The 15,477-nt window shown below is 51.5% G+C and overlaps 7 protein-coding genes across 7 annotated transcripts; 5 read left to right on the top strand and 2 right to left on the bottom strand.

Moving 5' to 3' along the window:
* Window positions 1-426: 426 nt before the first annotated feature.
* HETIRDRAFT_314579 (uncharacterized protein) lies at window positions 427-1,837 on the top strand (the record flags this gene model as incomplete). Its single annotated transcript, XM_009545913.1, has 5 exons — window positions 427-917; window positions 976-1,057; window positions 1,114-1,490; window positions 1,553-1,649; window positions 1,706-1,837. 5 exons carry the CDS (start codon window positions 427-429, stop codon window positions 1,835-1,837), a joined length of 1,179 nt encoding a protein of 392 aa, XP_009544208.1.
* Window positions 1,838-2,138: 301 nt separating this feature from the next.
* On the top strand, window positions 2,139-3,191 carry HETIRDRAFT_450000 (uncharacterized protein; the record flags this gene model as incomplete). Its single annotated transcript, XM_009545914.1, has 8 exons — window positions 2,139-2,237; window positions 2,294-2,365; window positions 2,422-2,531; window positions 2,594-2,655; window positions 2,711-2,830; window positions 2,887-2,966; window positions 3,020-3,088; window positions 3,156-3,191. 8 exons carry the CDS (start codon window positions 2,139-2,141, stop codon window positions 3,189-3,191), a joined length of 648 nt encoding a protein of 215 aa, XP_009544209.1.
* A 281-nt stretch (window positions 3,192-3,472) lies between these two features.
* Window positions 3,473-7,136, top strand: HETIRDRAFT_382156 (uncharacterized protein; the record flags this gene model as incomplete). The annotated part of the gene is made up of 5 exons (XM_009545915.1): window positions 3,473-6,086; window positions 6,142-6,233; window positions 6,285-6,461; window positions 6,643-6,930; window positions 6,990-7,136. 5 exons carry the CDS (start codon window positions 3,473-3,475, stop codon window positions 6,996-6,998), a joined length of 3,180 nt encoding a protein of 1,059 aa, XP_009544210.1. The 3' UTR covers window positions 6,999-7,136.
* Window positions 7,137-7,200: 64 nt separating this feature from the next.
* HETIRDRAFT_155560 (glycoside hydrolase family 9 protein) lies at window positions 7,201-9,671 on the bottom strand (the record flags this gene model as incomplete). Its single annotated transcript, XM_009545916.1, has 10 exons — window positions 7,201-7,840; window positions 7,894-7,945; window positions 8,000-8,124; window positions 8,237-8,757; window positions 8,833-8,911; window positions 8,964-9,006; window positions 9,059-9,129; window positions 9,185-9,233; window positions 9,288-9,313; window positions 9,368-9,671. 10 exons carry the CDS (start codon window positions 9,669-9,671, stop codon window positions 7,359-7,361), a joined length of 1,752 nt encoding a protein of 583 aa, XP_009544211.1. The 3' UTR covers window positions 7,201-7,358.
* A 412-nt stretch (window positions 9,672-10,083) lies between these two features.
* On the top strand, window positions 10,084-11,626 carry HETIRDRAFT_473240 (uncharacterized protein; the record flags this gene model as incomplete). Its single annotated transcript, XM_009545917.1, has 5 exons — window positions 10,084-10,369; window positions 10,433-10,628; window positions 10,704-10,890; window positions 10,958-11,238; window positions 11,301-11,626. The coding sequence occupies 5 exons, from the start codon at window positions 10,084-10,086 to the stop codon at window positions 11,473-11,475; spliced, it is 1,125 nt and encodes a 374-aa protein (XP_009544212.1). The 3' UTR covers window positions 11,476-11,626.
* Window positions 11,627-11,881: 255 nt separating this feature from the next.
* HETIRDRAFT_473244 (uncharacterized protein) lies at window positions 11,882-13,858 on the top strand. Its single transcript, XM_009545918.1, has 12 exons — window positions 11,882-12,031; window positions 12,105-12,238; window positions 12,294-12,341; window positions 12,392-12,570; window positions 12,632-12,656; window positions 12,711-12,810; window positions 12,871-12,947; window positions 13,005-13,298; window positions 13,350-13,403; window positions 13,465-13,575; window positions 13,631-13,675; window positions 13,734-13,858. Exons 1-12 carry the CDS (start codon window positions 11,917-11,919, stop codon window positions 13,749-13,751), a joined length of 1,200 nt encoding a protein of 399 aa, XP_009544213.1. The 5' UTR covers window positions 11,882-11,916; the 3' UTR covers window positions 13,752-13,858.
* Window positions 13,859-13,981: 123 nt separating this feature from the next.
* On the bottom strand, window positions 13,982-15,472 carry HETIRDRAFT_171061 (uncharacterized protein; the record flags this gene model as incomplete). Its single annotated transcript, XM_009545919.1, has 7 exons — window positions 13,982-14,297; window positions 14,353-14,754; window positions 14,826-14,924; window positions 14,979-15,100; window positions 15,156-15,308; window positions 15,363-15,383; window positions 15,449-15,472. The coding sequence occupies 7 exons, from the start codon at window positions 15,470-15,472 to the stop codon at window positions 13,982-13,984; spliced, it is 1,137 nt and encodes a 378-aa protein (XP_009544214.1).
* Window positions 15,473-15,477: the final 5 nt, after the last annotated feature.

Consider the following 15,477-nt stretch of genomic DNA (forward strand, 5'->3'; position numbering starts at 1 on the left):
CCAGTATCGCTGGGCCACTGCTGAACCCCGGTGTTCGAGAACCAAATCAGGAGTAGCGGTTTCAAAGCTCATCCGCCCATACGCGATCGATATAGCAAAGCTCTACTGCGGTCTGCTGCGGTACGCAGAATGGTGAAGAAAGTTTTGATTTATTGTCAAACACTAGTCCTCTAAGCAAGATGTTGGTTGTATGCGAACTCTAAGGCTGGCCAGTTTATGGATCAGTATGAAATCGAAAGGCCAATAACCAAGGAAGAGTCCAAACAGCATGCAAGATCGACAGACGGTGTTCGCATCATCGAGACAAGGGAATGAGAGGGAAAGCAGTGGGAAAGCGCGACAGTAGCGCGACCTCTTGCTCATGTGACTTCTGAGAAATCCTCACCCTGCTTTCCCCCTCCTTCCATTGGGCTAATTCCTGTCAGAATGGCACTATTCGAAGTTCCGGGCTGGACTATGCCATCCGCTCCAATGACGAACATATCGCAGCGTTCTGGAAAGCGCAAAAGGCCGTCAGATACTAGCAAGGTGCAGAGTGCAGAAGTAAACCTCGAGAAGCTCATGAAGAAGCTGAAGAAAAATGGAGAACCTACCTCCCTGCAAGCGAAGGGAAAAACAACCCGGAAAATACCCGATGCCTCAATTGCCCGTTCGAAGGAGAAGAGTAGCAAACCCAAGGGTGATGGGAGCAGGACGGCAGTAGGCGGGAAAGTAAAGCAAAATATTTCTGGCCCGACAGAGAAACATCCTATCTCCACGGAAGACACGACAGGCTCTCTTCCATCTTCGAAGCGAAAGGTCAAAAAAGACGCACAGGCGCAGTCGAAGAACCTCCCCAAAAAATCCTCTTCACAGATCGCAGGTTTAACCACGCTGCAAAACAATATGAAGCAGAGCTTGGATGGCGCTCGTTTTAGGTGCGTTTTTCACAGCGAGGCTTGTCTTCTGTGCAGCATTCAAGTCTTCTTTTTCTAGATGGATAAATGAAGTACTGTATAAATCCGATAGCGCTCATGCGCACGATATGATGCGTGAGGATAGAAACGTCTTTGACGAGGTTTGTTTTCAAAAGGAAACATCAACTCCCGGCTGTTGACATGTACACAATTCTAGTATCACAAAGGGTTCCGTCATCAAGTGGAATCCTGGCCATCGAACCCTGTCTCACACTACATCTCAATCCTTTCGTCGTACCCTCCCAAAACAGTGATTGCAGATCTAGGCTGTGGAGATGCAGCATTGGCTCGGTCTCTCATACCAAAGGGATTCACAGTGTTGTCGTTTGATTTGGTTTCGGATGGTGCGTTCGTTACAGAGGCGGATATATTCGGACGATTACCTCTACCAGGGTCTGAAACCGATGAAGAAGAAGTACCTCGGTCTACTGAGGGCCATGGACAGGTCACCGATGTTGTTATATGCGCGCTCAGTCTAATGGGGACGAACTGGCCGAATTGCATTCGAGAAGCGTGGAGAGTACTTCGGTCTGGGTACGCCCTGCTTACGCTCACTTCACTCGGGCCAATGTGTTTAAACAATCCTGATTTCGCAGTGGTGAGCTAAAAATCGCTGAAGTGGCAAGTCGATTTACAGACATCAGCGAGTTCACTTCCCTTGTTTCTTCTTTCGGGTTCAAATTGAAGTCAAGCGTGCGTTGCCTCCACTCTATGCTATCATTTATTTCATTGAATGGGCACCGCATCAGGACGACCGCAACACACATTTTACGCTGTTCGAATTCAAAAAAATAAGCCGAAACTCAAGATCGGACCCAGAATGGGAGGAGTTGTTATCTAGGGGTAACGTTCTTAAGCCATGCGAATATAAGCGAAGGTGAACCTAGTTGCAGTGAAAGATCTTTACAGCAAAGGATATTTTGCTGTAGTGCGGTAATGTTCAATAGCCTCGGTACATTACCCGCATCCTCCATCGGATTATGGATACCCTATTAGCGTACATTCCAGCGCTTGCAATGGTCTCTGCTTTTCCTCAGACTGTTATCTTATCTTGTCCTTATCAATGCCGCGCATGATCGCATGCAGCACGGCTGCTGGCCTGCATAAAACCTTGACGGCTGACATTCGTGTTTCTCTTTCTCCTGTCCCCTCTCTGCCTTACGGAAAGTATCAGTCGGTACTATGTCGGGTGTCAAAGTGAACATCCTCTCTCATCCTCTCGTCAACGCGCGCCTATCCAAACTGAGGCAGACGTCAACTACATCGAAGGAATTCCGGGAGGTACGTTGCTCTAGTTTACGTCTTACATATTGATCATGCTGATGAACGATGTGCAGGGAATTCATGATGTCAGCTTGATGCTTGGCTATGAAGCGAGTAAGGATCTTCAAGAGGAGACCTTCGAAGGGGTGAGTAGTAGCCCTGCTGCTGATCGAGGTAGATCCTGACAGATTGTGGATCATAGCAAACTCCCATAAGCACATTTACGGGGTCGAAGGTGAAACCAAGGATCGGCTTCACTCCTATACTTCGTGCAGGTCTTGGGATGACGGAAGCGTTGTTGACATTATTCCCGTACGTCCCATGTTCGCCTTTTGATCGATATTTGCCTCAAATACGCCATGTTACTATACCAGAGAAGCGCCGGTATATCATCTAGGCTTGTACAGAGAGAAGATCAGTCTTCAACCTGTTGAATGTGAGGCACAACGACGCGTCTTACCATGCCCATCCTTTATTCATCCGTCCCATAGACTACTCGAAGCTACCTGCATCACCGTCGATCGATAAGTGCTTCCTCCTGGACCCGTTGATCGCCACCGGGGGAACCGCTGTTGCTGCGCTGCATATGATCAGCGACTGGGGCGTCCCAAGTATATCGTTTATCCATACCGCTAATGCAACTAAATACTGACTGAGTGCCACCCAGTCTCAGACGTCAAGCTTCTGTGCGTCCTCGCATCCCAAGATGGTTTGAAACATGTGCAATCCGAGTTCCCAGGATTAGAGGTAAGTTTCCCTACATTCGCGTAGTGGACTGTTTGTGAAATCGTTGGCCTTAGATCTGGGTGGCCGCTGTTGACCCGGAACTTACCGCTCAAGGACTCATCTCCCCAGGACTTGGAGACACGGTAGGGTTTTTCGATTAGATTGTAGGAGATTGTAGGGCAATTACTGACGGACGATCATTTCCTGCAGGGAGACCGTCTATATAATACCACCCGAGACGTGTAGGAGTGCAAAGTAGTATAGTCGGGACAGGATTAATAGTACCAATGGTGCATCATTTTGTACATATTCAGCATCCGAAAGCACGAAAGAAAGAGGAGAGAATGAGCTCTGTGATGGATCGTAATAGGCATATGGACGAAGTGATGTTGCCGGTGGCGTGCCGATCGCTGAGAATGGCATCATCTATAAATTCGGAATTCAAAGTTTTTCGACGGGCATAAAATGAATCCTCTTCCCTCGCTCACACATCCACTCTCCCGTCCTCATCGTCGCCTTCAACCGCCATGGCTGTCACAGTATCGGGGGCGTCGACTCCGCTGTCGGCTTCCGGCACCTTGACCTCTCCCTCTCCCGTGCCAAAGACAGGCATCGACGTCAAGCAGTTTGCCCAAAAGCCTCTTGCCGCTGCGTCTGATCTCATTGAGTTCATCTCCTCGCGCTCTACTTCCAGCTCTGCAGTCTTTGTTTATGACTTGGCTGAACAAGCCGGTTTCGGGTCATTGACCAAATCTTGGTCGTCTGACGATGATACTGCTTCTGTCATCCCCCTCCAGACTAGGGCCGGCGCGGGCCTAAGTTTGGTTGGCAGACTCTCACAGGGTACTAGCAAAGACACAGAGAATGGATCGGTACTGACCGCTTATACGACGCCGACTGGCTTGGCTGGTATGATCCCCTCGTTGTTGTACCTCCCATCGCCTACCCCTAGCAGTCGACTCATTCTCCATGTTCCGGCCATCACTCCGGTTGGAGATAAATTCGCGCTCTCGCCCACTCTAGCTCCCCTCACTCCGGCTCTTTCACTCCTACCAGAGAACGTCACCGTCCTTCTCTCTGCTAGCCCCCAAGAGTCTGTAGACCTCGCCGCTGCGGCATACAAATTTCCCACGCACGTCGTCCACCTGTTCGACCATCACAGTTCCGCTCGAGAAGTCAACAAACTCAGCCTTCCCCCGCTTCCCTTCAAGTCGAACGTTGGCACTGGCGTTTCCCATGTCTTGAAGGAGGCAGGTTATACCTTTTTCGACTATGTTGGAGACGAGCATGCGAAGACGGTTCTTGTCATCCTCAATGGTTCGCTTGCTCTGACTGCCAAGGCGATTGCACGCCGTACTTCTAGCTTTGGCGTCGTGGTCGTCCGCGTACTGCAGCCTTGGAATGAGGCAGAATTCAGGGCGATCCTCCCACCGAGCGTCAAGCGAGTTCACGTCTTCGACGAGGTTTCTGCTTCTGGTGTTCAGGGTATCTTGCAGGCCAACGCGTTTGGTACTCTTTTGGACCCCTCTATTGTCAGCCCAGTAATCTACCCACAATCAATCACTCCATTCGACGCGCATGAATATCTCAGCAAGCCTTCTTCTTTCGTCCACTTCATTTCCAGTCTTCTTCCCATTCCTCTTGAACCCTTATCATTGGACACTGGCAAGATCAATAAACTCTTATTTTTCAGCAGCCCCGGGACCGCTCTGTCAAGTGTCCCGGACCTCATCGAGCAGACTTTCGCCACTAGTCCTGCTATCTCTTCTCGTCTTCTCACTGAACATGACGTCTTCTCCAAGCCTGGTGGTATCACAATCGATCGCATCTTGCTAGGCCATAAGACGTCGGACGAGGATTATATCCCCCTTCCTGTCATCCTCCCCGTCTCGCACCAGAGTCACGGCGTATCCAATTTCCTTGCAGTCCTCGATCAATCCCTACTCAAGTCTCACTCGATCGTTTCTCACGCGAAATCGGGATCTGTGCTCCTGGTCGCAACGTCGTGGTCAGCCACTGAGCTGGCTTCGAACCTGCAAGCAGACGTCGTTTCGTTGATCAAGGAGAAGGACCTTCATCTGTGCACGCTTGATACGAAAACCATCGCTTCCAGGCTTGTTGGCGCTCAAGGCTCACAACATGACACTATCCAGGCTGCCCTCATCCATCTGGCCTTCCTGCGCTTGTATCTAGGAACATCCGCTACTGAGGCTGCCATCCTCAAGATTGCGAGGAGTGTTTATGGAGAGAGCGTGCAAGAGTTGGATTTGGCAAAGGTCAACGCTCACGCCTGGGCTGGTCTAGTGGAAGTCGATCTTTCAGGCGTGATTCCGGAGGTGAACAATGTCGGACAGGTTCTAAAGGACTTCCAGTTCAATGCCATTGCCGTCTCTACTGATGACGGGGAGACAATCGTCAATGGCGCGAGGCTCAGTTCTTGGCACGATGCAGCGAAACATCTCCTTTTCTCTTCCGCGTACACTCCTCCTAACGACTCTTCGAATGAGGAATATCCCCAGATCCCTAACCTTCGCCCCGAGGTCCCGGACCGCACTTATCTTGTGACATGCAGCGTTAATCGTCGTCTGACCCCTCGCGAATACGATCGTAACGTGTTCCATCTCGAATTCGACACTTCGGGTACAGGTCTCAAGTACGAAATCGGTGAGGCGCTGGGTGTTCATGGTTGGAACGATGAAGATGAGGTCCTTGACTTCTGCCATTGGTACGGTGTCGACCCCTCCCGTCTCGTCACAATTCCTGTCCCCAGCGGTGACGGTACCATGCACACGCGTACTGTCTTGCAAGCGCTTCAGCAGCAGGTTGACTTGTTCGGAAAGCCGCCGAAATCATTCTACACGGACCTTTCGGAGTATGCGAGGGCTCAAACCGACAAATTCGCCTTGCAGTTCATCGGTTCGCCTGAAGGCGCGTCGACTTTCAAGAAGCTGTCTGAGAAGGATACAGTCACCTTCGCGGATGTGCTACGGCGTTATGCGAGTGCGCGGCCTGGGATCGAGGTGCTATGCGAGATGGTTGGGGACATCAAGCCGAGACATTACAGTATCGCCAGTGCGCAGAGCGTGGTTGGCAATCGCGTTGACCTGCTCATTGTTACGGTCGATTGGGTGACGTCGAGCGGTATGTTCCACTATTTGACTGTCATGTGCGGCCCTCCTGATGAACTCCACATTAGGTTCCCCTCGCTATGGCCAATGCACTCGTTATCTCAATGGCCTGAAGGTAGGCCAGAAGGTAACAGTATCCATCAAGCCAAGTGTCATGAAGGTTCGTTTACGCACGCTCAGTACACACTCGATCTGACTTTCGTTCGTCTAGTTACCCCCCGACAACATGCAGCCTTTGATCATGGCCGGTCTTGGTACAGGTGCTGCTCCCTTCCGCGCCTTCCTCCAACATCGCGCTATGCTTTCGCAGCAGAACATCCCTGTTGGCCCCGTCTATTATTACTTCGGCTCGAGGCGCCAGTCTCAAGAATATCTGTATGGTGAAGAGGTGAGTTTCTTTCTTTTGATCAGGCTTTGCGCCACACGCATGATGTGAACTATACCATAACTCTGAGGCAACGCCTCTGCAGAAATTTGTATTAAAAAAACTAAGAACAGCCAGCTGATCTTCTCGCTCTCGTCGATCCTCATAACGTAAAGCAATTGCTGACCCGGTATAATTTTTCTAGATCGAGGCATTCATTCAAGACCGCGTTATCACCAAAGCTGGACTTGCTTTCTCTCGTGACGGGCCCAAGAAGGTGTATATCCAACACAAGATGCTCGAAGATGCAGAGGACCTCGCACGCATGCTGCGTGTGGAGAACGGCGTGTTCTATCTGTGTGGCCCTACGTGGCCTGTACCTGACGTATACGAAGCTTTGGTCAATGCGCTCGTGAAATACCATGACCTGGATGCCGTCGAAGCGGGTGAATTTTTAGAGGGTCTTAAGGAGGAGGAGCGCTATGTACTCGAGGTATGTGTCGCTCTACGGTTACGGTCGAAGATAATGGGCATTAATATATGTTCGCATAGGTTTATTGATTTTAAATATCCATGCTTGATAGGATACCATTCTGTGGATAGCATCATAGATTTCGTGGAATGTGTTCATGGAAGGAGTGTTTTCTCTCCGCTCGAACTTATCACTGAATACATATCACCTTGTTGTGCCACGGCTTTATTCCCATGTTTTGATCTTCGCTTTGATTTCTTGGCTCGAGCACGATGCAAGTCCAAGTTTCAAGAGCTTTCAGCGCCTCAGAGCTAGCGATGGCATTCATTGTCCAAAAGCTAGTATTATAAAGTTATACAACACGAACAATTCCTGAACAAGGAGTGCAGAAGCGTCCGATATCATCCATTGTCCTCAAACAATCGGTCTTCGTTGAAATGCACCATGCCTCAAAACTTACGCCTCAAAATGGAACCGCCCCTCCGCATACGGCGAACGAACCAGATAGACAGTCCGATGATCAGAAGCCCGACTATGCTCACCACGACACCTATCGCGATCTTCGCGCCACGCGAAAGCCCGCCATGGCAAGTGAGCGCGTTGTCACACGGGCGGCCTTGCGGCTTGACCGCGGCATACGCGCCAGCCTGGAGGCGCGTGTAGTACGGATCAGCGGTGTCGCCCATGACGTGCGCAGCCGTGAGCGTGAGTAGAGGGGCATTGTAGTCCAGAGCGACCTCCGTCTCGACCCAGTCGCTCCGGATGTTGAAGAAGCGGTCGCGCGTGTCTGGTCCGCCGACGACACCGCCGTATATCACGTACGCTTCTTCGGGAGGCGAAGTGTCGACGGCGCTGATGTCCGACCCGCCGCTCGCCATTGCGGACTGCGGGTTTGTGGGTGCGTTTGGGTTCACGCCGACGACGTAGGGCGCTGTGGGATGTGTTGTATCCATATCAATGCAGGCAAGGTTAGAGATTACGAACCTGACATCGGGTTTTTGCCGAGGGCGTAGTCGACCTGGCCTTTGGCAAACGCCTACGAAAACGATACTTAGATCGATGGGCGGTGTATATATATAACGAGACGCACCAGGTACGATGACCTCTTGTCCGAGGTCGTTGCCAGTGGTGCATATCGTGTGAGGAGCATGGCGGCGTTCAGCGCCGGGTTTAAAGAGTTGTTATCTGAATCCCCATCATACCACAGCAGCCCTCCTAGACATGCGTACAAAATAATGTGCGCGCCATCCCAGCATCAGGAAAATCAGATAGGAGGGGAGACACGCGAGGGAAAATGCGCTTCAGCGACGACGCTACCACCACGCACCTTTGGTCAGGCGTCCTCGCCCAGTTCCGTCGACGATGCGATCAAAGTAACGCTCCGCCTCAGACTGCCAAGATGATAGGTTTCCGGCAAGGGTCGGGTCTGCCTGTGCAAGCTGTGCAAAGAGCACGGCGATTCCGGGCGTCTTCGAGTCCCAATCGAACACGACATCCTGCCCGCCAAGGGAGAACTGTGTGTAGTACGTCTCAGCCTGTGCGTATAGATCGCTTGAGCCCGTTGCCCACGCGAGCATGAGCGCGGCGATGGCGAGCTCATCGCCATATGCTGTGGACGGGTACGCCTCGCCAACAGGCGGTATCCCTGTCTGGTACGTTTGCTGCGTCGTCCCTGTGGCGAAGGAGTAGAGCGCTTGGGAGTGGTTGAGCAGAAGGGAAGCGTAAGTGGCATTTTGAAGAGAGGCAGGAGCTGAGAAAGCGCCGTTGGTGCTAAGGCTGCGGTTGGCGTAGAGGTTTGAGCAGGCAGCGAATGCAGCAGAGGCGCCAGCGGAGGCATCGGTGCCGGGGCTAAAGAACAATGGCAGCGCCTAGTCAATGGCTGGAATGCGCGGCAAGGTCTTCTATAGAAGAGAACGGACGAACTTCGTCGCGTTGATCTGGTATGAAGGGCGAGGCAAGGGGATGTTGAGATCGCCGCCCCAGTAATCATTATCAATTTCAGCTGCTCGCATGCTGAGCACTCAACGCCAGCATATAGTCTCGAAATGACTCACTATCGCCAACTTGGACGAACAAGGTATTGGGTGATGGGTGAGCCTGAATATATGCACTGAGTACAGCCCCGTTATTTGCAATCCGTCTCAAATACCTTCATGAGCCAATCCAATCCCCATCTGAGCATGTCGTCCAGGTATGCTGTCTGGTTTGCCATGTCGTATCCTGTGATAAGCCCGACATCAAATTATATTTTCGTCACCGATCACGAATTGCTCGCCTTGCCCAAAATCATTGGCGCCCCAGCAAACGGACATGAGTGTTAAAGACTGGCTTTAGAACGTGGGTTAGCGTCCCAAGTCAGTTCAGATGAGCACACGCACGAATGGGAATGTGCATTTGATATAGTCTGTCAAACCCTTGAGAGATGAGACAAAACACTCACAAAAAAATGAACGCTTACCGCCGGCGTCGTAATAACCACCAGTCAGGTCCAAATTTACATCCTTGCCATCGTCCAAGGAGCTGTCGTTCCTCCATGGAACGCGCTTATTACTTGGGAGTTTGCCACTGCGCTGCACCTCGTAGAAATACAGGAGATTGCCGAGGAGCGTCGTCCATTGTGTATTAGGAGTGCTTTGCTCGGACGAGCGCTCCGCACCGGATGATGCGTCTGGGGGCATCCATGGCGTGTTTGGCAACGGTAATTGAGAAAGAACGGGTCGCGCGAGCTGCGCAAAGATGAGGAGAAACAGAGAGAGAAACATTAAGGGAGAGGGGAAGGTCGTGAAGAACGAGAAGACAGGCGCACGATGTTGGATTATATAGGATGACGGCGAATTCGGGACTACAGCGGGCGCGTTTTTCTAGTAGCATGACAAGCGGCGATGATGGACCGCAACACGCGCCGCACGCAGGCTCGTCGATTGCTGTGTTTGTCCAATGCGGTTGGGAGCTGTCGTGAGCGTCCCTATGTCCTACGCAGTGCATGCAGATGAAGCCCCGCTCGCCGTCGTCAACTGGCGAATTTCTGACATATCCGCTGGTCCAACCACAACCGGCTCCGTTCCGCACATTTACGACCAGCTTATTCATCGATCATCCCAGCTGAGCCCTGACTCACTATGTGGGTGCCGTGGTACTCATTTAGGGACGAGGACTTGTTAGCAGCTCAACATCATGGCACCCATCAAAGTCTGCGTCCTCGGCGTTGGCCTTGCAGGCCTTGCATTCCACATCCCCTTCATCCTGGCCCTCCCTGATCTCTTCACCCTCTATGCAGTTCTTGAGCGCAATCCCTCTGCCGAGGGCGGTAAGGTAAAGCAACGCTTTGGTGTTTCTCCAAAAATACACCGCACCATCGACGATGTCCTCGCCGATTCCGACATCGAGCTTATTATCGTCGGCACCCCCAACGAGACACACTTTCCCTATGCAAAGGCTGCTCTCAATGCTGGGAAGCATGGTGGGTTTGTTACAGATGCGTATGCGCCAGACTGGTCTTGACCTTGTATTTGGTCGATCGTAGTCCTCGTCGACAAGCCCGTGACGCCGAGCTCTGCCGAGGCTCATGAGCTCGCAACTCTTGCGAAGTCGAAGAATCTTGTTCTCTATCCCTTCCAGAATCGCCGCTGGGACTCTGACTTCCTCGCCCTCCGCCGTCTCCTCGCGCTTCCCGCCTCGGATCCCAAATCTCTAGGCGATCTGATCGAATTTGAGTCCCAGTGAGCGCATCATAAACCTACGCAAAATCGTCCACGCGTATCTCGCAACCCAGCGCTCACCTCACCTTCTGCCAGCTTTGATCGCTACCGGATGGCGCTCAAGGGCACATGGAAGGATGAGCCCAAGCCCGCCGCTGGTCAAACCTACGACCTCGGTACACACCTCATCGACCAGGCCCTCACCCTCTTCGGCAAGCCAAAGTCCGTCACCGCATTCATTGAAAATGTCCGCGGCGTCGGCAGCCCCGAAGTGGATGACAGTGTACGTCCCCCCACTCTCGGCCGTCCTTTAAATCGATCGTGACTGATTGATTGTTGGCGACGTACAGTTCACCATCTTCCTGCGCTACCCTGCGGGCACAGTATCGCCGCACCCGTTCACCGCGATCCTCCGTGCCCACATTCTCTCCGTTCGTTCTCCTCAGCCCCGGTACCACGTGCGTGGTACCAAGGGTAGCTTCGAGAAATACGGTGTCGATGTACAGGAGGATCAGCTCAAGGCAATGCCAACGCCCCAGGCTATTCACGAATCCGAATATGGCCGCGAACCTGAGGAGATCTGGGGGACGCTGTATAACCTCGGGGCCAGCGGAAAAGTCGAACAGTCTGTGTACGTTGGCATTCTCCTCCCCTAACGTGTGTCATCGATCGACTGACGGATGGCGATCGTAGCTGGCCGACGTCCGAGCCGGGTTCCTACGTCGGTTTGTTTCGCAACCTCGCAGCTGCTATTCGCGAAGGCGCAGAGCAGGCTGTGAAAATCGAAGAATCTGCGCTAGGCCTCGAGATCATCGAGTTGGCCAAGAAAAGCTCCAAGGAAGGCAGGACCATCGAGGTCCCAGCATGAAAAGCCCGCCGTCTATTGAAATCAAAAAAAGCAATTTCGAGAAGTCATATGCAGAGATGCTAGAGTATACTTATAACACCTATGCTGTATCACTGGAAGCCGCTATCTATTTCATATGGTTGGATTTCAGAATCTGGCCGCGTTCATCAACAAATACCAACAACACGAGATTTTCTCATCACGTGTGGCCCCGTTGACGAACCATCAGCGATGTTATAGTCGGACAACTACGTCGTTGCGAATTACTATGAGTACCTCCGCTGTATCGTTGAATGGCCCACACCCTTCAGGCGATGGCAGCGTCGAGCAGGAAACAAACCTTGAAATTCCTTCGTGGAATCTTTACGTAATGAATCTCGTCGAGTCATTTCATCATTGGGAGGTCTCCGCACGCGACTTGGGAGGGCTTTAATCGAGACATTGCTCCGTTTCTTCGTACAAATGGCATCCCCAAAGGACACCAAGAGCAACACCACGGTGATTGGGACTGATGTTATCCATGCAGACGACGAGTTCCACGGTCCTGAGGTCGTCCCTTCAATATCCGTGTCTACTAGTAAGGGTCATTTCAGGTCCACATGCATTGGACGGACCTGACCCTGTGACCGTTTGTCCACTTGTTGAAACAGCATTCAGGCAGCCCAAGATTCATGATGATATGGAGCTGACTGCGGCAACATTCTGGACTCCGACTAGGCATGTCTACTCCCGTTATACCCAACCTATCAGTACGCGGGTGGAGAGGGTTTTGAGCAAAGTGAATGTATGTATCATCTCCTCACAAAAAGGCCCTGCACATCTCACAAAATACTGTCCAGCAAGGATATGCTCTCACGTATAGCTCAGGCTTAGCTGCAGGTTATGCTGTGAGTTTTCATATATTCCCTATGAACCCACAACTTAGACGCCATGATAGGCTTTGATCCACCTTCAACCTAAACGCATTGCCATCACCGAAGGATACCACGGGATGCACCTGGTGGTCAAGTCATATGTCGAAGGCAGAACTGTGGAGATCATTGGTATAGATGATGAGTTCCAAGCTGGTGATGTATGTTGGTTGGAGACCCCTCTGAACCCAACCGGAGAAGCCAGGTCAGTCTTCTCTATAATAACTCGGTCCTTACTTCTGGTTCTTAACATAGCCGTATCTTAGAGACATCAAGTATTATGCAGACAAGGTAATAGATACGCGCATCCACAGATTGCAGCGTACTGAGTTCTGATGTACCAAGGTGCACGCCGTAGGTGGGAAGCTAGTCGTCGACTCGACGTTCGCACCTCCTCCACTGCAGTACCCGTTCAAATGGGGAGCCGATATCGTCATGCACAGTGGTAGCCCTCAGCCTGCTCCAGAACATACCTTTAGCCGCTTATATTCTGAACGTTAACCAGGAACTAAGTATTTCGGTGGCCACTCTGACCTTCTCTGTGGTGTCCTCGTCGTAAAATCTCTCGAGGAATGGGGCCAGGCGAGTCAACAGTTTCAGCTCAAACATCGCTCCTCACTTACACCCACGTTCTTCCAGCTTCACTCCGGACGCCTCGTTCAAGGAAACGTGATGGGATCCCTCGAATCGTGGCTCCTCCTTCGCTCGCTCCGCACGCTGCACCTGCGCGTGCCTCGCCAGTCTGAAAGTGCCACCGCCTTGGCGCAGTGGCTGAATAAAGTCGCCTTGACTCCCAAGGGCCAAACGTACGATGGCGTTCCGGGAGGATTGATCCAGAAGGTCTGGCACTCTTCCCTCCAGGGCAAAGATGCTCGCGGCTTCTCTCCCGAGCAGCAATTGGAGGGAGGATTTAATCCTACTTTCGCTATGATGGTAAGGGGTGCAGATGATCTTACTGTATAACCAGCTGATGCGCCGAATCAGTTGGAACGATCCGAAGACGCAAGCCTTCTTCCTCACATACTGAAATATTTCATCGTGAGTGGCCCATTTCAGCGTATCGGGTTAGAATATGCGGTAATCCGTTGAACCCATGTAGCCAGCAACAAGCCTTGGCGGTGTCGAGTCTTTGGTCGAGCAACGCATTCGATCAGACCCTGGGGCTGATCCCCGCTTAATACGCATCAGCGTCGGAGTCGAAGGTTTAGCAGTACGTCTGCATCATATATCTGGCGGTTGTGGTATTAATTTTTGGGGCCCTGCAGGATTTGAAGAATGATCTCAGAAATGCTTTCCAGGAGATCGCAAAGGTTTGACCGCGTTCTGTTCTACCCATAGACCAATGCACTGATCAGCAGTATGTTACAGAACAAAGCGAAGCTTTGATGTTAAGGCTCTCGTGGAATGTCCGAGGCCATCTATATCGAAGGGTGGCATTTATTCGTCAAATCGACGCTCTTGGCTAGAGCGACCAATATCATACCAGTTTCACGAATGGAGGACGTGGTTCAAGTATATGTCACGGATTCTTGGATTCTGACATGAGAGTGAGAAAATGACCGAGGATCGAGCATTGAGATCTTGAGACGCAAGGTTCAGATGCCGAACATTGAAGTCTACTTCCTTTTCTCATGATAAAAACTGAGGAAGGCGGCTTTATCCTCCCACCCCATCCCCACCCTTTTGAGCTTCCCCAATTGTGCTATGAGTGCCCCACAAGCGGAAGAAAGCGGATCACGACCGAAGTCCCCTGATGTGACCTCATTGACGAGAAAAGACGGAGAACTGGGAGATTCCGACATCGACAAGAGACGAACGGACGCAGTCAGTGGCTTCAGAGCAGTCGCTAGCTCGAAAAGGTGCGGAAGTGGGTTAGACGACGTAGGTATTGAGTGAGATGGGGTCGGTGAGAATGCAGTGGGAGGATCGTATCTTATAAGGACAGTATATGAGCACATTTAGAATACCACGGCTATCGGCGACGTACCTGATGCACATCACGAATACCTTATACCCTTTTATTGGAACATGCCTGTCTGTGAATATTTCGGCAAACCTGAGCAGCCCACGGCCGTTGCTGGTCGTACATTCCGGAAACACTACGATCGGTCGATCAACGGTCTTTCGAAGCTCCTCAAGGCTACTGGCTTTGGCAGCACTATCAAGTAGAGGAACCTGTCCGGTAGCGCAGATGATGGAGAGCAACGACACACGACGGAATCCGGTGATTGGTATAGGCGTATTGGCTGACCTTGTCGAAGTCGAGTGTATAGCAGCTGAACCAGTGCCCGTTCGTCTGCCAGGGGTCTTCATGACCGGCGTCGATTCTCGCGAGGCCGGGAGCGGAGTGATTTGTGAACTGACTGGAAGGACGAAGACGGGATTGAATCTGAATGTGAGATGGAGCAAGTGAGCGTAAGTTTGATGTCAAGATTAGTGGCGGTTTTGAAGCAAGCACACCGGAAAGCTAACCATAGGATCTCTATCCACGAGACCCAGTTTGAAACGATAAGATCTCCTGCTCGAGGTGTCCAGCTTTCCTCAGTCTTCCCGACACGCCTGAATCAACGAGCATGAGATCATAAAGAGTCGTGGGTGGGTGAAAAGACTCACCCGCGTTTCCTTGTCACAGTTTCTACTGGGATCCACAAGAACCCTAAGATGAAAAGAGCGAATCGACAAAGTATCGCAGTGAGGACATAGGTCACGGCTCTATAGAGTGGAGGGATCGGAAGCTAATAGGTGTTCTGAATTTTAATGCTGAGCATCACAATGAAGACATTCACTCACGAGTATTGAACAGATACCTTCAACTAGGACTGTATACAAGCTAGCGAGAATGACGACTATCCCGGTTCGAAGAACACCGAGCAGATATCTGAGGGGAAGGGTGATATTTAGAACGATATTAGAGTCCGATGGAGGAAGGGGTGTCAGAAATGGCTGTGGGGAAGAGTCAGAAAGTGATATCTGTTGTATGTGCTCATGATGCTATACCTGTATACCAGTGCCAGGATCCTACAAAATATTCCGGTTGCGTGAGCATGACGTCTGTGTAATCCAGCCATTTCGACATAACTTACCCGAAACGCAGAGTACTTTTCCATGTTCA

Source organism: Heterobasidion irregulare, assembly GCF_000320585.1.
Source record: "Heterobasidion irregulare TC 32-1 unplaced genomic scaffold scaffold_03, whole genome shotgun sequence".
Taxonomy (NCBI): domain Eukaryota; kingdom Fungi; phylum Basidiomycota; class Agaricomycetes; order Russulales; family Bondarzewiaceae; genus Heterobasidion; species Heterobasidion irregulare.

What these genes read in the sequence shown, in the direction of transcription:
- HETIRDRAFT_473244 (XM_009545918.1), top strand. Translation starts at nt 11,917, where the DNA reads ATGGCATCCCCAAAGGACACCAAGAGCAACACCACGGTGATTGGGACT. An exon ending in CTCTCGAGGAATGGGGCCAG is followed by an intron (nt 12,948 to 13,004) that starts GCGAGTCAACAG and finishes ACGTTCTTCCAG; the next exon opens with CTTCACTCCGGACGCCTCGT. An exon ending in TCGGAGTCGAAGGTTTAGCA is followed by an intron (nt 13,576 to 13,630) that starts GTACGTCTGCAT and finishes GGGGCCCTGCAG; the next exon opens with GATTTGAAGAATGATCTCAG.